The following is a 20,541-nucleotide window of genomic DNA, read 5'->3' as shown; positions in this document are numbered from 1 at the left end:
CACATAGGTCAAGAGGCAGAGTAATCAATCAGTTGACAGAAAAAAATAAAAACAGAGAGAGAGAGAGAGAGAGAGACTAAGAGAAACTCAAGAGAATGGAGGGAGACACACTGGAAGTAGAAGGGAGGGACATCCAGTTTAAGGAGTTTTGTTTGAGACAGCATGGGAGAAAACACTTTCTGGGGCAATGGTGGAGGAGGAAGAAGCTGGGTGATTTCTTTGCCTCTCTGAGCTAGCAGGTTTCACCCCTGCATCCAACTCCTGAGTCAAAAAACAACAACAACAACAACAACAAAAAACCATGGAGACTTAATGAAAACCAGCACCCGATTTCTTGGCTCTAGCTCTTCAGCATACCCTACTGGCCTGTGATACTATTATGCCCAGAATCTGGAACCCAAATCACCCCCACAAGAGTGACTCCAAAACAAAAACAAAGCGCCTTTATTACAAGTTAACTCGGGTCCCTCTGTCTGTCTGAAGCAGGAACAGCACAGGAGAGACCCTGAGCAGGGAACACAGGGGGTTTATATAGGGGAAGAGCCTTGGGGAATTCCAGGCCTCTGGGCTTGTGATTGGCTGCCCCCCAATAGGGTGAGGGGAATTCCAGACTTCCAGGCTTGGAATTGGCTGGCCCCCTATGATGGAAGGGGGCTTTCCAGGCCTGAAGGGAATTCCCAACTGTCCCTGCCTGAAGGGAAGGCCAAGCCTCTAGGGGCTCAGCGATTGGTCAGTTTTCCCTGTTCACGGATTGGCTGGTTTTGTGTCAGTGGCAGAGATGGCTCTGCTTCTGGGGCCAAACTGTTTCTATTTACCTTTTTGCACCCAGGGCAAATATCTTTAGTATGCTCTGGATCTAGGGGCTTAGTGTGGTTTTTTTGGTCCTGGTTTCAGGGTCCTGGGACTTTTCTCCATCTCTAGGTTTGGGTACAAAGTGTCTCTTCCCCTAACTCTGGTCCTGTTTTCAGGGTGTGTTTCTTTCACTGGGTTGGGGCTTAGAGTCGAGCCTTTCAGGTTTGTGTAGGGGCCTAGGTCTCTTAGTACCATAACCAGCCCACTTTAATTTTTTTTTTTTTAAGACAGGGTTTCTCTGTAGCTTTGGAGCCTGTCCTGGAACTCGCTCTTGTAGACCAGGTTGGCCTCAAACTCACAGAGATCCGCCTGCCTCTGCCTCCCCAGTGCTGGGATTAAAGGTGTGCGCCACCACTGCCCAGCTCCACTTTAATTCTTATCCCCCAGTTTTTTCTGTACATTTCTCCTATCTTTCAGCTTCATTAAGAGAAAGACTCATTTTTACCTTAGAACTTAGCACTTCTCAGTGTTCACGAGTCTCACTAACTCTCCTCTTCCCCGATTCAAACACACCTAAATTCCTGTGGAGCAACCTTTGCTCACTGTAAATATGTATCACTCTCATTGGCTAACACAGAGCTGACTGGCCTATAGCCGGGCAGGAAGAGACTGGGTGGGAGAGCCACACTAGGAGAACTCAGGAGAAGAAGGGCAGAGTCTCGAGAGATGCCAGGAGATGCGGAGCAGGGTAGGAAATATGTAGATGAGGTAAACGAGCCTCAGGCAGCACATAGATTAATAGAAATGGGTTAATTTAAGTTATAAGTGTTATCATTCATGGTGCAGGCGACCCGAGGTCGGTCCCACGATGGGTGGCAGTGGGTGACCCTGGCGGGTGGGAGACAGACAGATACACCATGCAGAGAGAGCTAGGGTACACAGTTTATTTAGTGGGTATTGGGAAGAGTAAGGGGTTATGGGGGAGAAGGGAGGAGATAAGAGGGGGGCAGAAGAGAAGAAAGAGACAAAAGCTGCCTCTTCAGAAGAGGGAAAGATAGATCTGCTTGCCTCCGCAGGAATGGGGAGATTGGGAGTGGGCGGGGCTTGTCTCTTTAAGGGACAGGGTACCCCAGGTGACAGGCCAGGCCAGCAGATTTACTTTTACAACATTCCCACCTTTCTCTTATAATCAAAAGGCAAGGAGTTAGGCATGGCAGGTTGAGGGTATTGGGATGTTCTCAAGTCTGCTTCCTGCTATTTGTTGGCGTCAAAGTCTTTCTTGGGGTGCCTGAGAAATCTGGGTGCTGGTCACATCCTGGGGTAGCTTTACTCCTGTCTGGGATTTTTGGTGTAGAACTGCCCGGTGTCTCTTGGACCTGGCAAGTTACTGACAGGGGAGAGGACAAAGTTAAGTTTAGGAAGAAAAGAGTTTTTCAGGACCAGGGAATTGAGAGGGTTGTATCCAGCCTGTTTAAGATGAATCCTTCAATTTGGCTCCCTGGAACTCACAAGAATTCTTTGAGGTTTTGAAAACGTAAGTTTTAGACACATACATTGTATACACAGCAGCATATTTATGCCAGAATGACTGTGACAGATGTTTTTGCACAATGAAGAATATCTTTAGAAAATGACAAGAGAATTTAAAATCTTTCAGTAGTGGTAGTACGCTGCCAGAGTTTGATTCGTAGCTTATCAGCATTTTACTGATATTATTAAAACTGTGAATGACAGGGCGCTGGAGAGATGGCTCAGTGGTTAAGAGCATTGCCTGCTCTTCCAAAGATCCTGAGTTCAGTTCCCGGCAACCACATGGTGGCTCACAACCATCTGTAATGAGGTCTGGTGCCCTCTTCTGGCCTGCAGGCATATACCCAGACAGNTGTATACATAATAAATAAATAAATATTTAAAAAAAAAAAACTATGAATGACAACATGAGAGAGAAATGTGGTAACTTGCACTTGTCCTCAGACCTTAATAACTTGCATTTGTATGTCGTAAAACACCCTTTATTAGAACATAGTAAGGAGTTATACTGAAATTTTTTTGGTGAGGTTGTCCTTTTAAACTGACGAAACCTCTCAGCTGTCAAACTGCATTAGAGATCTTTGAGAAGGATAAAATTTTACTTGAGTTATTGATTTAAAAAATGTCAGAGAACTTACTCCATTGGCTCCCTAGAGCCACTCCTCAGGGTCCTCCATGGTCGTCGAGGGCAAGGGCATTAGGACTGTGTTTGTCTTCTGCTGTTTAGCGCAGGTTTTAGAAGATCCTGTGGGGTAGGAAATCTGTAGGAAGACAGGCCTACCTTGACCTAATCAGCTAGACCAGCGATTCTGTCCACTGTCTGGAGATCTTCAGGGATTTAGATGAAAGACAGTTTGCCAGTGGTTAGCACCTTCACCTGATGAAGCAAATTACCGATGAACATGGCTCTGTGCCCATTCTATGCCCATTTGTCTTCCGTCTTCTTTGGAGGAGAAGGGGTTCCCCCTGTTAGAAACCAACCTGTCTCTCTGTTATGAAAAGTCTTTTAATAATTAAACATTTAAATGCCACATTCCCCAGATCTCTGAGCACTCGAGGGCTATTTACTGGATATAGATGACCTCAGTATCAGATCTGTCTGGAGAGCGGGGTCCAAGCTTGACTGTACTGGTTTTTAACTTAACAGGTGAAATTTATACTTGCGGCTGTGAGCCACCATGTGGTTGCTGGGAATTGAACTCAGGTCCTTTGGAAGAACAGCCAGTGCTCTTAATCTCTGAGCCATCTCTCCAGCACATACCAATTTGAAATATTTACTTACTGCTTTTTTTAGTCTGGAATGAGATTTAATGAACACAGCTCATTAGGACTTGGACTACTTAGAACATTTTTAACAATAGGTACATGTACAGATACACACAGTTGAATTTAACTTTTATACACACATACACACAGCATTAAAGCTAACTCATGTTCACACCTAAAATAAACTCAAAAGTCACATGCAAACATACACACATATATTAAACAGGATTCGGGAGAGGTGGATGCTCCGGTGGGCCCTACCAAAAGCATGCCACTGTGCAAAACACACATGTAACAGAGTCAGGAATTTAGAGACATAAACGTAAGTAAATGGTGAGACGAGGCAAGGGGTACCTCAGTAAAGATGGCCGCTGGGTTACCTGGCCTGCCCTTGGTCAAGATGGCAGTGAGGTCGTTATCATTCATGATGTGGGCGACCCGAGGCCGTGCGGGTCCCCGGGCGGGTGGAAGACTAGACAGACACACCATGCAGAGAGAACTCGGGTATAGAGTTTATTTAGTGGGTATTGGGAACAACATAAGAGTAAGGGTTTATGGGGGGTGGGGAGAAAGAGAGGGGACAGAAGAGAAGGAAGAAAGGGAAGGGAGAGAGAAGGTGCCTCTTCAGAAGGACAGACAGAGACAGCTGGGGAGGAGGTGGGAGATTCCTTGCCTTTCATGGGAAGGGGCCATTGGAAGTGGGCGGGATTTGTCTCTGAAAAGGACAGGGTACCCAGGTGACAGGCCAGGCCAGCAGATTTACTTTTACGACAATAAGAGCTGGCTAAAAACAAGTCTAAGCTAACAGCTGAGCATTTATAAGTAAGTCTCCCAGTGGCAGCCTCCTGAGTGCTGGGATTACAGCTGTGAACCCCCAGGGCCTCGATCCTCCCAGTTTAAACTGTTTTCCCCAATTTTAAACTGCTCCTGGGTTTTCTCTCAAAGCTTTTTGTGGTTTTCCTTCACTCTCTCACCATGGACGGTAAACACATCCTGGCGATTATCTGTTCAGTGTCTTTCCTGGACGTAAACTCGGCAGCGCTAAAGTCAATCCTGGTATTTGCTGTCCCTAATCTATCCACCTCTTAGTGTCCTTACATCGCAGCTGCTCCTTCAGTGCGTGTGTTTTTTCCAATGTGTTTATGAAATGACTAAGAACTCTACCTTGTTTCGTATGAGTAACTTTAATTTCTTTTTTGTTTGTTTGTTTTGTTTTGTTTTCTGAGACAGGGTTTCTCTGTGGCTTTGGAGCCTGTCCCGGAACTCGCTCTGTGGACCAGGTTGGCCTTGAACTCACAGAGAGCCTCCTGCCTGCCTCTGCCTCCTGAGCGCTAGGATTAAAGGTGTGCGCCACCACCATGCGGCTAAGTAACTTAAATTTATAGTTAAATCCCGATGCAGGTTTGTTAGGTATTTCAGCCCACCGGTAACCCTTAAAAAAGTTTTGCCATTCTTCACCCGGTTTCTGGTAGTTTTTAATCAGGTCACCTGTACTCCTGACAGGATCCTTAACAATCAAAAACAAATAAAGAGGATTGTGACTTAGACACTAAGAGCGTTCACGTTTCCGCCTCCAGCCAGGAACATGACACAGTGGCTCACTAGCCCCATTCAAGCCTGCCCAGTGCATCCCAGGCCGGGCCTTGACCCGCTGGTTCGGGCAGCGTGGCTCGAGCCTTCCGTACAGCATGGCGGCTCCCGAGGCCCCGGTGCAGGAGAAAGTCTTCCGTACAACAGGGCGGCCTACAGACTCGGAGCCACGCCCCCTCTCGCCCAGCCCCCGGAAGTTTCCTTTTGAAAGCGTGGCGGCAGACTCAGCCGAGGGCTGGGCGGTTACTGCGGAGCAACTTTTGAAAGGGAACGAAGAGGACTGCGGGCTGGAGCGGCTGGCGCCGGGGTTTGGCTCTGCGGGCCCCTGGCTGGGCAGCGTGGGTGCGGGTGGGTCGGCTGGCGTGGCGGGGCTCCGGCGCTGCTAATGATCCACCTTGCACCTTCCAGGGCCCAGCCGAGCCACCCGGCTACGATGGCCAGTGCTAAAACGGTGTGCGACGCGCAGCCCAACTCGATGGCGAGCGGCGGCCTGCCCGCAGGTGGGTGTCCACGCCGCCACCGGCCGGGGCTCCGTGGACTATGCTAGGAGTAGAGGATCGAAATCTGTGTGTGTTGGGGCGGCGTTCGGTTAGCTCTGACAACTGCCTGCGCCTCACCCCAAGCCAGGCTGTGTATGCTTAGGCGAACAAAATTTAAGAGAGTCCCCGTTCCTGACCCCCCCGGCCCCACCCCCTTCTGCGTTTACCAGTTAGATTCAAATTGTTGGTGGTTGTTTAGGAATAGCTTTTTTTGTGTGATGTCGTGGTGGTGGGGAACTCGTTATGTAAGCCAGGCTGGCCTCTACCTCCTGGGTGCTGGAATTAAAGGTATGTGCCACCATGCCCAATGCCTCACTTTTCATTCCCTTTTTTTTTTTAAATATTTATTTATTTATTATGTATACAATATTCTTTCTGTGTGTATGCCTGAAGGCCAGAAGAGGGCACCAGACCTCATTTCAGATGGTTGTGAGCCACCATGTGGTTGCTGGGAATTGAACTCAGGACCTTTGGAAGAGCAGGCAATGCTCTTAACCGCTGAGCCATCTCTCCAGCCCCCTTTCATTCCCTTTTTTAAGCTAGGTTTTCACTACGTAGCCCTTAGTAACGTTAACTTGCCGCAGCCTTCCTACTTCAGCACCTGAATGCTGAAATTGAAGGCTCATTCCCACCACACCTGCCTCTCTAGAACTCTGTTGCAAAGACATTATTTTTTTTAAATGGGCAGGGCGGGGCGGGGCGCTTGTGCACATAAATATAGGTGCCCAAGGGAGGTCTGGGGTCTTGATCCCCCTGGGGCTGGAGTTAAATTCCTGGTGTGGGTCCTGGAACAAACTTCAGTCCTCTGCAAAAGTAGACTTTTGACTGCTGAGCCATCTCCAGCCCCAGAAATCGCTTCTTATGCAATTATCCTTTTTATTTCCAGATTAGGGTTGGTTGTCTTGCAGGGGTGGCTTTGTTGTCAGAGAAGAGAATCATTTGGAGGAGGAGGATAGTGGGGAGCAAACACACGATTCCTTCCTTGTTCTCCTATGCTGAGTAGAGCAAGAGAGAAGGACCCATCCTAGCCGGAGTTCCCGAGAACCCCGAGAGGAGGGAGCATGACCTAAACAATTTGTAGTTGCCTTTCCATCTTGGTGTGTGTTGATGTTCTTGTGGTCGAGAGTCATCTGGTGGCATCTGTAGTGGCTGTGCTGCCTAATGTAAAGACTATAGCATGGAAGGGGGCCCAGAACCAGCAGCTGTAGGGAGGGATTTCGGAGCAGCCTTTACCATCACTCCGCAAGTAATTCCAGGCAGCTGGTTGAAGAGCCGTGGCAGCAGGATTGGTCTCTGAGATAAAATGGCTTTTCTACCAGGCTCAAAGGATTTTATCCTCTTTGCCCTGTTTTCCTCAAAGCATCCCTCAGAGACCTCTGTGGCCTTGTCCTCTCCCTCACAGTGGCCCTGGATGGCTGGCAGTGACCAGCCTTCCTTGCCAACCCCAGGTTTTCATATCTCCGCTTGTAAGGCCTGTCCCAGCTTCTCGAGCACATGTTCCGGGACAGTTGTAAGGTTTCTAGGCGGTCTCCACCAACAAGGGAAAACTAGAAAGCTATAGAATGAAGCGGGGGGAGGGGGGATCACACCTCTCGTGCCCGCAGTCTGGAGGCAGAGGCAGCAGGATGGGCATGTGTTCGAGGCCAGCCTGCTCTATATAGTGAGTTACAGGCCAGGGCTATACAGCGAGACCTTTTCGGGGAGGGGTTTGAATAAACAAGTTTGACGTGTTCTTTACATCAGCCATCCAATTCTCCTTAGTGCCTCCTTTCTAGGAGACAATCTTTGAATTCCGACTTTTTTCCTACAGTGCAACCCTCAGGGCTCAGATTGTTGGAGCTGATTGCAATTAATTTGTTTTTTTTTTCCAATTTCCTATGAACTCTTTTACATGGACTAGATATATTATTATATTTAAGTTACTACTACTTGAGATCAGACAAGATAGTAGCACAAAGTAACCTCTTTTTCCTAAAAGATAACTCCTAAGAACCCATTTAATATTTGCATAGTGTTACGAATATTGAAACTCGAATTCAGGTGCTGTAAATTGTACCTATAAACAAAATGTGTCAACCTGGGGGAGTATGTACTTACTCCAAATTATTATGTAGCAAGGTATTTGAATAAATTTTTTATTAAATACAAAGTACCCTGCAATATGATCCAGCACTTTATACCTCATTTCTTCAACTTAATTATTTAATTAGTAAGGCTTTTTTTTTTTTTGCTTTTTCTCTTTTTTTGGTTTTTTCGAGACAGGGTTTCTCTGTGGCTTTGGAACCTGTCCTGGAACTAACTCTTGTAGACCAGGCTGGCCTCGAACTCACAGAGATCTGCCTGCCTCTGCCTCCCGAGTGCTGGGATAAAAGGCGTGAGCCACCACCGCCCAGCTAATTAATATGGCTTAAAGGAGCCATTTTACAATGAACAAAGTGAAGTTAGTATAATCTAGAAACCCCTGAACTGAAGAGAAATAGAAAAGCTTGGGGGTGGGGCATGACAGGTTCTGTGACATGTAAATGTTAGTGTGACATGTATGCTAAAGGACATGTATGGTAGGATTGATGGTTACCCAGCCTGACCCAGTAGGGAGATCAGCAGGCTTGCCAAATGGAAACCTCTTAGGTTTAAGAAGGGATTGACAGTAAAAGCGTTGTGGAAGGGCTGGACCTGGCCCAGGGAAGAGGAGAGGAAATCGCTCACAACAGTGAGGGCAGGGAAACAGTGTACAGCTGATACGTTCCGTCTAAGTCACTTGTTGGTTCTTGAACTTTGGTCGAATGCCAGATCCTTTACTAGGTACCTGGACATAAAGATGTCTCCGAGTGGTTAGGAGGACATTTGGGTGAAAGTCAGCAGCAGCTAGATGTTGTCTGGGGAGAACGGGTGTGGGAACCTACCCCCATTCTGAGACCGGTCAGTTCCAGCTGGGTTCTCCCCACTATCTCAGCCTTTCCTCCAGCTCTTTGTCTCTGTCGACCTCCGCGTTCACAAACCTGTAGCTGTCAGTTTGACATATCGTCAGGTCCGCTAAGCTGTCACTCGTGATGAACTTTCAATGGTGTGTGGTGGCGCACACCTTCAATCCCAGCATTTGGAAGCAGAGGCAGGAGGATCACTGTACGTCACAAGGTCTCTACATATGAGTTCAAGGCCACTCAGAGATAGAGTAATAACCATATCCAAAAGCTAAAAAAGAATCTTAGCCTCTAAGGCCAATTAGTAGAGTCCTTTCATTTGGAAACAGCCTCTATGCCTAGACTGAAATGGACAGTATGGAAGCAAGGCTTCTGACCGCTCGCAGGGAGGCTCTGTGTGGCATCGGGAGGCAGCGCTGGTGCGTGATGCTGTGGTTCACTCCTGTTCTCCCTTTCAGATGCACAAACTCGAACTACTTCTAAGCTACCTATTAAGTCCAAAGAAGCTGATGCCTTTAGACATCTTCATCCAGGAGGGTCAGACCCTGACGTTACAAAAGTCACCAAACCGAGACGCGAGAATGGGTAAGAGCAGATCGTTGGCATCTGGTGTTAGAACATCTCACCAGAGCTAGGGGGTGGAGCTCAGTGCCAGAGTGCTTGTGCAACAGCCTGGGGTGACTCCAGCGAGACGGGGAGGAACAGGGAGAGACTGATCTTTCTAAAACTGCTGAACACCAAAAATTTTAAAATGGAGGCTGAGAAGATGACTCAGCACTTGTGGCTCTTTCAGAGGACCCTGGCTTGGTTCCGAGTACCCACACAGTAGGTCACAACCATCCCTAACCCAGTCCTAGGGGCTCTAACGTCCTTTTTGACTTCTGTTGACATAGTAGATGCCCATCTGTGCCTATAGACAAAACACTCATACACATAAATAGAAGTAAAGCTGGGCATAGTGGTGCACTGCTTAATCCCAGTGCTTAGAAGGCAGAGGCAGTTGTATATCTATGAGTTTGAGGCCAGCCTGGTCTACATAGTGAGTTTCAGGAAAGACAGAGAGAGACACAGTGAGACCCTGTCTCAAAATATTCCTTCCTGGGGCTGGAGAGATGGCTCAGAGGTTAAGAGCATTGGCTGTTCTTCTTCCAAAGGTCCTGAGTTCAATTCCCAGCAACTGCATGGTGTCCCACAACCATCAGTAATGAGATCTAGTGCCCTCATCTGCCGTGCAGGTGTACATGGAGACATAGAAAATATAAATAAATAAGCTGGGTACTGGTGGCACACACCTTTAATACCAGCACTCAGGAAGCAGAGGCAGGCGGATCTCTATGAGTTCGAGTTCTACAAAAGCTAGTTTCAGGACAGGCTCCAAAGCTACAGAGAACCCCTGTCTTGAAAAAAAAAATTGAAAATATAAATAAATTAAATTAATAAACAAAGAAAGAACACTCCATCTCCCCAAAAAAAATTTAAAATTTAAATTTAAAATTTAAAAGAAAAAGAATATGGGAGCCCTTGTCTCATGCAAACAAAATGGGATTCCTGAGCTGTTTGTGAGGCCCTCTATCGATCCTGATCCTTCTAAAGCCGCACCTCCCTCTGCCACACTGGCTCCAACTACAGCAACAGCACCTGGCAGCTGCTGACAGCTGGAGCTGGCTGGGAGCCTTACTCACAGTCTGAGCAGACTCCAGCCCCAGGATCCATGTGTGTGACCATGATCCTCTGCCAGATAGGTGTGGTTGACATGAGGTGGCTATGGTATCTGAAGCATGCTCAGGTCTCTCGGTTGTTGGTGTGATTAAGGCCCCTTTCCTTAATAAAAGCCTCCTCCCCACACAGGCTGAAACCAGCATGCGGTGCAGCAAGCTTTCTAATCAGGCCAGCCTGCGAATAATAATGACCCAGAGACTTTGTATTAATGATGGATGCTTGGCCTTGGCCGAGGCTTCTACACAACTAGCTCTTACAACTTCATTAACCTGGATTTCTTGGCTCCCTTACCATCTTAGTGCAGCACATCCGACTTGCTCCGAGTCTGCTGGCGAAATCGCACACCTAGATTCCTCCTCCCAGTTTCTCTCTTTCCCTACCTGGAAGTCCCTCCTATATCCCCTGCCTAGCTACTTAGGTTTTTATTACACCAATCACAGCAATACATTCTCACACAATGTACAAATATCCCATAACATATGGGCCTTCAGCCTGTGCTGTTTACTTGGATGTACTCTTTGGTTCTTTCCTTCGCAGCTCGAATCTCTTAAACCAGGTATGGTAGCACACACCTGTAATCCCAGCACTGGAGAGGCTGAGGCAGGGGGCTCAGGAGTCCAAACGGCAGTGATCGTAGCACCTAGCACTGTGGTTCTCTGATTGGCGTTGATTTTGCTTCCACAGGCACGTGAGAGTTGCAGAGCCTGCTAGCAGGAAGAACATCAGGAAGGGGTGAGCGGGGGCAGACTGAGGGTGGAGGTGCCTGCTTGTTTAATCCTGTCTACAGTATTCGAGCAGAAAGCTCTTGGATTGAAGGTGTGTGCTAGAGCTGAGCCACACCACAACCAGAAACAGGTTTTTCCAGGAAATAACACAATCTTGGGATTCATGTGTGACATGATGTCCTGTAGCACCCCTCCCCGCAAAAAACAGCTTCTTTCTAGATATGTTGGATTATGCCTGTAATAGAAGTACTTGGAAAACAGGCAGGATTGCCACAAGTTCAAGGCCATCCTGGGCTGCATTCCAGGCCAACCAGGTTGTAGAGTGTGCTAGCTAGCTTTATATTGACAACACAGGCTAGAGTCACTGGAGCGGGGACCTCACCTGAAAACAGGCCTGGAGGAGGGCAGAGCCCATGTGGGTGGGGTTGTGTCTGGGCTGCGGGTCCCGGGTTCTGTAGGAAAGCAGACAGAGCAGCCGTGTAAGCAGCACACCTCCATGGCGTCTGCATCAGCTCCGGCCTCCAGGATCCTGCCCTGACTTCCTTCAGCGATGAACAATGATCTGGGAGCATAAGCCCAATAAACCCTTCCCTCCCCAGACTGCTTTGGTCATAGTGTTTTATCACAGCAATAGAACCCCTAACCATGACACAGGGGAAGCCTGTTTAAAAATCATACACACTCTCCCTCACACACAAAACATTTTGGGCTGGGGCGCTCAGCGGGTAAGAGCGCTTGCTGCACAATCACCAAGAGGGCCTGGGTTAGAATCCCCAGCGCCCTTGTAAAAAGCTGGACGGGGCCACACCTGCCACAGCTGCAGATTTAGGAGGAATCAGGTAGACCTTGGGAACTTATTGACTGATGGTCTCGGCAAGCTTCATATTCAGGAAGAGATCTGTCTCAAGGGAATGGAATGGAGAGCAGATCCTGAAATTCTGCTCTGACCTCTGCATGCACATACACACACACACACACACACACACACACACACACACACACACACACACACGTTTCTGAAAACTCAAGACCTTCACAGTAAAGGTTTACTATTTAGGATGACAGCTGTTGAGGCTAAGCATTGTCCATGGATTCTCTGTCTTATAGGAATGTTATGAAATGGAGGTATTGTCTAAATTCTGGAAATGAGGAAATGGACTCCGGTTACAGGTCACTGTCAGGAAGCCAGGATTGGAATTCGTTTGAATAAGTCAATAGCATGTACTCCTAAACCTTTACCCATCATATTTCTACAACTTTTAGCTACAAACCACTGAATAAGCAAAAACCAGAGGAGGAACTAAAGGATAAAAACCAGCTCCTGGAGGCCGTCAACAAGCAGTTACACCAGAAGTTGATGGAGACGCAGGTAAGAAGCCCACCCAGTTCTGACTCATCAGCTGCCCCGGGTGATGCAGGTGGACTCCTGCTGGCTGGGAGCAAGCTGACCACTGCAGGCTAAAGGAGCCGGCTCCTGCTATAGAAGGCCTGCTGTGTGCAGGACGGCTCCTGATTGTTGGCTGCCACTCCGCTCCGTAGGGAGAACTGAAGGACCTGACCCAGAAAGTGGAGCTGCTGGAGAAGTTTCAGGATAACTGCTTAGCAATCTTGGAGAGCAGAGGCCTCAACCCAGGTAAGAGGCGCACACAGCTGCCTTCTGGACTCAGCACAAGTGCCCTTCCTGGAGCTACGTTGGCAGCATGGGATCTTTGTCCTGCGAGTGCAGGAGCTGCTTAGCCAAGCCCTAAAGATCTCTGAGTGTTTCTTGATGTTCTTAGGAAATGTCCGCTTCTGCCTGACTAACAGGGTTTCCGGTGACTATAGAGAGACAGCTCTCCTTCTCAGCTGAGTGCTGCTCCACGCACTCAGTGTCAGCAGGTGTAAGCTAGCAAAGAGACCAGAAACGCTGTTTCTTTCCCAGGGCCGCAAGCTACCTTGCTCAGGTGAGAGGAGAGAATTCTGTCTCCGTGGTTCCTGAGTTGGCTTCCTATCCTGCAGTGTGACCCATGGATAGGGTATAGCTCAGTGAAAGGGCATGCGCCTAGGACATGGGAGGCCCTGGGTTCTATCCTCAGTACCTCCCCAAGAAGAGAATTTGTCCAGAGACTATGAGATACCCTCAGACTGCACTGAAGAGCCAGAAACTGCCCAGGAAAGGGACTTGGGCCTCTTTGAATTAAGGAATGCTGACTCTGTGCTAGAGATGGAACCCGGGGCCTGCCTTGTGCCAGCACTTAACACCCCGGACCCAGTTTAGGGTCTATTTGGGGGTATAGGACATGTGGGGGAGTTTTTTTGTTTTTCTTTTTGTTTGTTTGTTTTTCAAATTAAGATTTCTCTATGTAATGCCCTGACTTTCCTGGAACTTACTTTGTAGCCCAGGCTGGCCTCAAACTCACAGATCTGCCTACCTTTGCCTCCCAAGTGCTGGGATTAAAGGCATGTGCCACCACCTCCCAGCCCTGTTCTTCTTTCTTTAAGACTTTATTTTATGTGTATGCGTGTTTTGCATACATGTATACGTATGTGCACCCCATGTGTACCTGGTGCCCCAGTCCAGAAGAAGGTATTGAATCCCCTGGTAATAGAATAGGTTTTGTGGGGGAAGCAGGGTTTGACGAGGCTTTACCAGGTAACCCAGGCTGACCTTGAACACTGACTCTCCCTGCCTCAGCCTCCTAGGTACTGGAGTTGGAGGCAGGGAGCACCGCAGCCAGCCCCGTTTCTCCTGTCTGTGCACTGACTGTCTTAGTCACAGGTCAGTGCTGGCACGGGGCACTGTGGCTGAGGCAATCCGTATAATAAAAGGAAGTAACTGGGGGCTTGCTTACAGTTTCAGATGCTGAGCCCCTATCATGGAAGGATGGATGGTGGCATTGAGGCAGCACTGGAGCAGTAGCTGAGAGCTAGCTACATCCTGATCTGTGGGCCGAGAGAGGGAGGGAGAGGGAGACTAGGCCTGGCATGGGCTTCTGAGACCTCAAAGCCCACTTCAGTAACTCAATTCTTCCAACAAGGCCATACCTCTTAATCCTTCTTAAACAGTATCACTCTCTGGTAACTAAGCATTCAATTATATGAGCCTATGGGGGCCATTCTCAAACTACTACAGTTACCAAAGATAATGACTTTTAAGGCCTAAAAGATTTTTTTGTAATTTTGTATATTGTAAACAAAATGAAAACACATGCATTCCTTTGGACAAAGTTTCTCCAAAAAGAAGCAGAACAGAATAGACTCTGGCCATTTGCAACTCTGGGTGGGAGACACAGTCAGGGGAGAGCTTCCAGGAACAGGCATTGGAGAGGCTTCCCTCAGAAATGCGCATGTACTGTCTGTCCATGGAGAGCTACTTCCCCTCTGGTTAAAGTGTAGTTCCTATGTGAGGCTGACTTTGTTGTTTCCATCCATTTTAGGCAGCGAGACCCTGGCATCACAGCGGGAACCTACAACAGATCACACGGACTCCATGGTGAGGGCAAGGGAGGAGATGGGCAGGCCTTCATCCAGGGCCCGGTGTTGATTCCACCAAATGAGAGTAAATACATTACCAATGTCCTTGGTCAAATTAAGCAACCTTTATTTTCTGTCAGACCCGACTATCTCTCTAACAGAGTGTTTGAGAAAATAGCATTGCACGTAGGTGAAAGTGGGGTTTATATAGCCCCCCCAAAAAACTGTGAGACATGTCAGATTCCAGGAAATAGGGCAAGACCCAATCAAATCCAAGTTTTACCGAAAGTAGGCATGAACTTATTTTGATCTTGTAACAAGATGGCTTTTAACAAGGAGTCAGGCTGGTCTGTCACCCAGCAGGACTAAGATCTCTGCTTCATGCTCTGCAGATTTTAAGGTGTTTGCTTCGGTTGTCCATGACAACAGAGCAATGGAGTGTGTTCTTAGGGCATGTTTTACCCCTCACAGGGAGACAGATATAAGTGGCTCTGACCCGGAAACAGAACTGAAACCCAGAATGGGGCCGAGGAGGGCTCAGTCAGTACGGTACAGTACAGTACACACAAACAGGAGGACCCAAGTTTAGCTCCTCAGCACCCACATAAAAGCTGGAGCTCCTTGTCCTGCCAGCCTTGATTAACCTGAGACCCTGTCTCAAAAAATAAAGTAGAGACAGGCCTGCAAGATGGGCTAGCAGGGCAAGGTGCTCGCCGCCAAGCCTGACGCCTGAGTTCAGGCCCTGGACCGGCTCCTTCAGGTTGTCCTCCGACCTCCACAGGTGGCATGGATTATCCCCGCTCCCACATGTAAATAAATGCTTTAAAAAGTAGAGAGCTGTTGAGGTGGCTCAGGGGAAAGATGCTGCTACAAGCCTCACAGCCTGAACTAGATGCCCAGAACCACATGATGGGAGGACAAAAACCATTCCCCTAAGTTGCCATCAGCCTCCACGTGTGTGTCATAGTGCATGCACATGTGTTCTCGGCCATATTAAATAAGTAAATGTTTTAAAAGGCTGGGGGAAGGCTGGGCAGGTGACTTAAGATGGTTGGTTAAGATGGCCGATTAAGAACCTTGCTGTACAAACATTGCCACTTGAGCTTGGTCTCTGGAAGGGAAAGGTAGATGAAGAGAACCCACTCCAGAGTTGTCCCATGGCCTACATACATGCTGTGGCATGCACACACAATAATAAATGATAATAATAAAAATAATTTTTTAAGTGGAAAACAAATATGAAATGTCAATCTGTGGCCTCCACTGTATTTGTAGCTGCATGTATGTGTGCATATGCCTCAGGAACACATACATACACCACCCACACAAACCCTTCTAAGAGGAATCAGTGGTAAGTCTTGCCTAGAATGCGTGGCATTTCAGGTTGACTCCAGTACTTCAAACACACCACACATGCACGCGTATACACAAATCTTTGATATGGAGAACTCATGTAGAGACCTACACTTCATCAGGTGTCTCCCCTATTCCATTGCTGAGAACACTATAATGCCAAGGCCTAGCTTGACTGAATTCAGAATTTCCTTTTGGCCCCTTGCCTAAAGGAAGGTAATTTATCTGGGCATAAAGACTTCCAAACTCGTCTGATCTCTTCTCCAGGAAGGTCAGTTGTCACAGTGCTAGCCGAGAAAGCCACCCTGGCTTCCCTTTGAGTCTGCTGTGGTTTGCTCCTGAGGTCCATGCAGAACAGGGCACATTGTAGCAGATAAATTTGATATCTCAAGGAGGGGACCTGTAGTAAGAAACCAAGCTTCTTGGGCCTGGACTGTTGGAATTGCCTGGATAAGTGATGGGGTGTTGAGGAGAACATAGGGATTTTATCACTCTAGATAAAGGCGTCTGTCTGTCTGGACTCCTCCATGGTACAGAGGAACAATTCCTAAGAGCAGCACCCATTCGTAATTTGGCTCACTGGTGAGCTGGGTTTCTCAAAGGGAGATCCTGACATGGTCAGGCAGTGCTCGTGTCCTGAATGGGAAGGATGGTGGCCACCATCTAATTCCTATCCCTCTGTCTGAGTGTATGTTTCTGTCTTCTCGTTCCCCTGCCCCTAACTTTTTAAGTAGGGTCTCAGTTCATCGTCCCCATTATCCGGGAATTCCCTGTGTAGCCCAGGCTGGCCTTGAACTCAGAGTTCTCCCTGTCTCTGCTTCCCAGCTGTGAGTCCAGCTCAACTCTTGATATTCTGCTTTGCTTTCAGCGGCTGCTGGAAACGTTGCAGAATGAACTGAAGGTTTTCAATGAAACTGCCAAGAAGCAGATGGAGGAGCTACAGGTAAGACAGACCCACCCCAAGGCGGTGCTGTCGTTTCTCCCACAGTTTGTAGGTGGGGAATAGTGCTTTCTAGTTTTCTGTTATCATTTTTAGGTTTATTTTGCCTAAGTGTATGTATGTAGGTACAGCACATGAGAAACAGTGCCCACAAAGGTCAAAAGAGGGCATGGATCCCCTGGAACGGGAGTTATGTGCAGTTGTGAGCTGTCGTGCTGGGTCCTGGGAACTGAACCTGGGTCCTCTGCAAGAGCAGCCACTTAACTGTTGAGCCATCTCTTTAGTTTGTCCTTCCTTCTTCTTTTTCTCTTCTTTTCCTTTCTTCCTTTCTTTTTTTCTGTTTATTTATTTATTTATTTATTTATTTATTTTGAGACAGGGTTTCTCTGTGTAACAGCCTTGATTGCCCTGGAACTTGCTTTGTAGACCAGTCTAGCCTCGAACTCACAAAGATCTACCTGCCTCTGCCTCCTGCATGCTGGGACTAAAGGTGTGCACCACCATCGCCCAGCTCTTCTTTTCTTCTCTTTTGATAGAGTCTTTGATGTGTCCCAGATTGGTCTTGAATTCAGAGCAGTCTTCCTCCCTCAGCCCTTGAAGTGCTGGGTTATGGGTGTGAGCCATCATATCTGGCTCTTTATTTTTTTATTTTTCACGTTTATTTTTATTTGTGTGTGTGTGTCAGTGTGAATGTGTGCCTCATATTGTACAGGCACCCACGGAAGACATAGGTGGCATCAGATCCCCTGGAGCTGGAGTTTAGAGTATTGTGAGCTGACTAACATGGGCTCTAAAAACTGAACTCTGGTTGTCTGGAAAAGCAGGGGGTTCCAACTGCAGAGGCATCTCCAGTTCCCCCTGCCTTCATAGATTCGTTATGCATGAGTGTATGTGTACGTATGTATGTCTGTTGTGTGTGGGTCCATACACAGCACATGAGACTCAGCTCAGGCTTGATGGCAAACACCTTTACCCATTGGACTATTCCACCTCCCCCATGATTGGCTCCTGCTTGTTCTGAATAAACTCCTTTAAAGTTAGTTTAGATTTATCGAAAAGTTGCGCAGATGATCCAGAAAATCCAGTTCCCCTAAGAATAACACCTCACACTGTCCTCACACATTGTCACCAGTAAGAAACCACTGGTGTGTCATTGCTAATGAAATTCCCGGAGTTTGTACTCAATCAGTTTCTGTTTTGGATTCTTTTCCTCCACAGTTTTGTTTGTTTGTTTTGTTTGTTTGTTTTTTTGGTTTTTTTTTTTTTTTGTTCCTAAGGACTCAGAAATGTTCCCAGGGATAAGGGGAGAGGAGGGATCTCCACACCTCTAGTGGTTTCACACAGTAGGCTGCTCAAAGTTGAGACTGTGTGAAATCTATGCTAGAAAGCTTATGTCCAGAGACCTGGGCAAGACATCCGGATCCCAGGGCTAGAGAGACGGCTCGGCACTTGAAAGTGCTTGCTGCTCTTGCCAAGGTCCCAGGTTCTGTTTCCCACAGCTCAGAACTCTGTAACTTCAGCTCTAGGGGTTTCTTCTCACCATGGGCATCCAAAGTACACACACGTATGTGTGCACACACACACATACACACACAAATTAAAAAGAAAAACCCTTAAAAGCCAGGTATGGTGGAGAAGCCAGGCACAGTGGAGAAGCCAGGCATGGTGGCACACACCTTTTATCACATAGGCAGGAGGATCTTTAAGTTTGAAGCCTGATCTACAAGGTAAGACCCTGTCTTAGAGATTGTTGGATCTAGACAGCTTTAGATTGCCTAGATATACCACGGGCAGGAGATATAGAGGATTTCATTGCTCCATTTTAAATACAGGGGTGAACAAATTCCCCAAACCAGCACAGATAAATCCCAAGGTGGAAATGTGATGTCGTCCTCTATGCGACACAGGTGTTAATTCTGGTCCGGTGCTGACTTTCTGTGAGGCTAGAGTTTGATGTGTTTTCTTTTGAAATGCCTTCCCTCTCAGGCCCTGAAGGTGAAGTTGAAGCTGAAAGAAGAAGAAAGGATGCAGTTCCTGGAGCAGCAAACCTTATGTAAGGACCAAGCCAGTGACTTCACAATAGTCCTGGAGGAAATGGAGCAGCTTTTAGAAATGTAATACAAGGCAAGTGGCTAGATGGCTTCTTCCTGGGGTAAACTCCAGTCACCTTCAAGGACTCACCATCCCTTATAGAGAAGACCTGCTGCAGTTGAGGGCGGTGGATGCGGATTGGGGCTCCTCCTTAAGCAGACTCCCCACCTTCAGATTGCCCAGCTCACCTGAGCCTCACAAATTGCTAATGGAGACCTGCAAGATAGGGACCTGGAAGCTTGACTCCACCTCGTGCATGGCAGAGCACCGACCCTTAGAACCAGGATGCTAAACCAGCCACCTTGGAGAATCTAGAGGCTCTGCCTCGGAATCATGGGAAGAAAGCCCTCATATGACAGCACATGTACTCTATGGGAGCTGTCACTGGGAGCCATGCTGTCCCCTTTGTCCATCTGGTTGAGCTGAATTTACGAACTTGAAATCCCTGAAGTTTCTGGCTTAATAAATGGGGTAGAAGTATACAAAGTAACACCTACCTGAAACACATAGCACTTGGAGCTTTTTAAGTACTGCTTTTGAAATAAATGCTTATGTGAGTATTAATGTTCTGACTGACTGAGGAATGAAAATAGCCCAGTGTAGTGGCTTATGTCTATAATCATAGGACTTGGGAAGCTGAGGCAAGAGGATTGCCTTGGGTTAGAGGTTAACCCAGGCTGCAGAGATCCTGTCAAACAATGAGGAAAGGGGAAGGAGGAAGGATTAAGTAGCACAGCCTAGATACAGGAGTTGAGCACACTGGTGCTCTGATTCACGCAGTATTTTTCCTCCACCCGTTACTGCTGTGACAGCCCCTTGCCTCCCAGGGTTGTTGCTTCTGCGTCTGTGCAGTGTGTGCCAGGCTCTAGTCGCTGGGTGTGTGGCCAGTTGCTGCCTTTGCTCTTCTGTTTGTCAGTGGTTTATCTACCACAGCCAACCAGAGCCTCATCCCACAGGGCCTATGGTCTCTGTGGCCCACGGCCTGGCACCCATGGTAGCCTCCCCTTAAGGTCACCAAAAGTGTCGCCATGTTTTCTTTCTTAACAGAAATATACCAGCTTTGCTTTAGCTATCTCCTGCTGTTTTGTGCCTTCCACTGTCTTCACCAAACTTGCCTAATAAATCCTTCAAAATCACTATGGCTGCCCACAGTCCACCATCTCCAGTGAAGCCAAGTAATGTCCATACTTTTTTTCTTTCTTTTTCAAATGTGTTAAATGGTTTGTAACATAAAGGCACAAATAAGGACCATCACACAGTAGGTAAAGCAACACACATTCACCGTGCAAGGTGGGACGCCAGGAGGCACGGCTATAGAGCAATGTATTCTGGGTTCCTTTGTGATCCTTCCAAGACTATGGTGAAGTCCTGAATGGTGTGCAGAATTCAGCTGAGGGATGGACACAGTGGACACAGTGTCACGGGAGTATGCTGTGCTTGTGCATGAAGTGATCAAAGGACATGCCAACGGGAGCCTGCATGGGAGCAGGTGACCCGCACCGTCTTAGGAGCAGTCTTAAGTATTGTATTCCACTCTTGTCTCTATCAGAACTCATACTGGACCATGAGTTCTGGGCTGCAGAAGAGCAGGTTTTTTGATTATTGTTGTTTTACCTGTCTTC

At 47.7% G+C, this 20,541-nt stretch overlaps 1 protein-coding gene across 2 annotated transcripts; it reads left to right on the top strand.

Moving 5' to 3' along the window:
* Window positions 1-5,276: 5,276 nt before the first annotated feature.
* Knstrn (kinetochore localized astrin (SPAG5) binding protein) lies at window positions 5,277-20,216 on the top strand. 2 transcript variants are annotated; one of them, XM_050134471.1, is made up of 10 exons: window positions 5,277-5,485; window positions 5,587-5,678; window positions 9,097-9,223; window positions 11,042-11,089; window positions 12,346-12,451; window positions 12,622-12,715; window positions 14,499-14,554; window positions 16,757-16,831; window positions 18,815-18,952; window positions 19,094-20,216. In XM_050134471.1, exons 1-9 carry the CDS (start codon window positions 5,277-5,279, stop codon window positions 18,944-18,946), a joined length of 939 nt encoding a protein of 312 aa, XP_049990428.1. In that variant the 3' UTR covers window positions 18,947-18,952; window positions 19,094-20,216. The 2 variants fall into 2 exon arrangements, with proteins under 2 accessions (XP_049990428.1, XP_049990427.1); XM_050134470.1 differs by having other exon boundaries at window positions 18,815-20,213.
* The last annotated feature ends 325 nt before the right edge of the window (window positions 20,217-20,541 follow it).

The sequence above is a fragment of the Alexandromys fortis genome, unplaced genomic scaffold (assembly GCF_014885135.2).
Source record: "Alexandromys fortis isolate MF-2015 unplaced genomic scaffold, M_Fortis_MF-2015_v1.1 scaffold_6, whole genome shotgun sequence".
Classification (NCBI taxonomy): domain Eukaryota; kingdom Metazoa; phylum Chordata; class Mammalia; order Rodentia; family Cricetidae; genus Alexandromys; species Alexandromys fortis.
The sequence above is the reverse complement of the archived record's forward strand: the minus strand, read 5'-3'. Positions and strand labels throughout refer to the sequence as shown.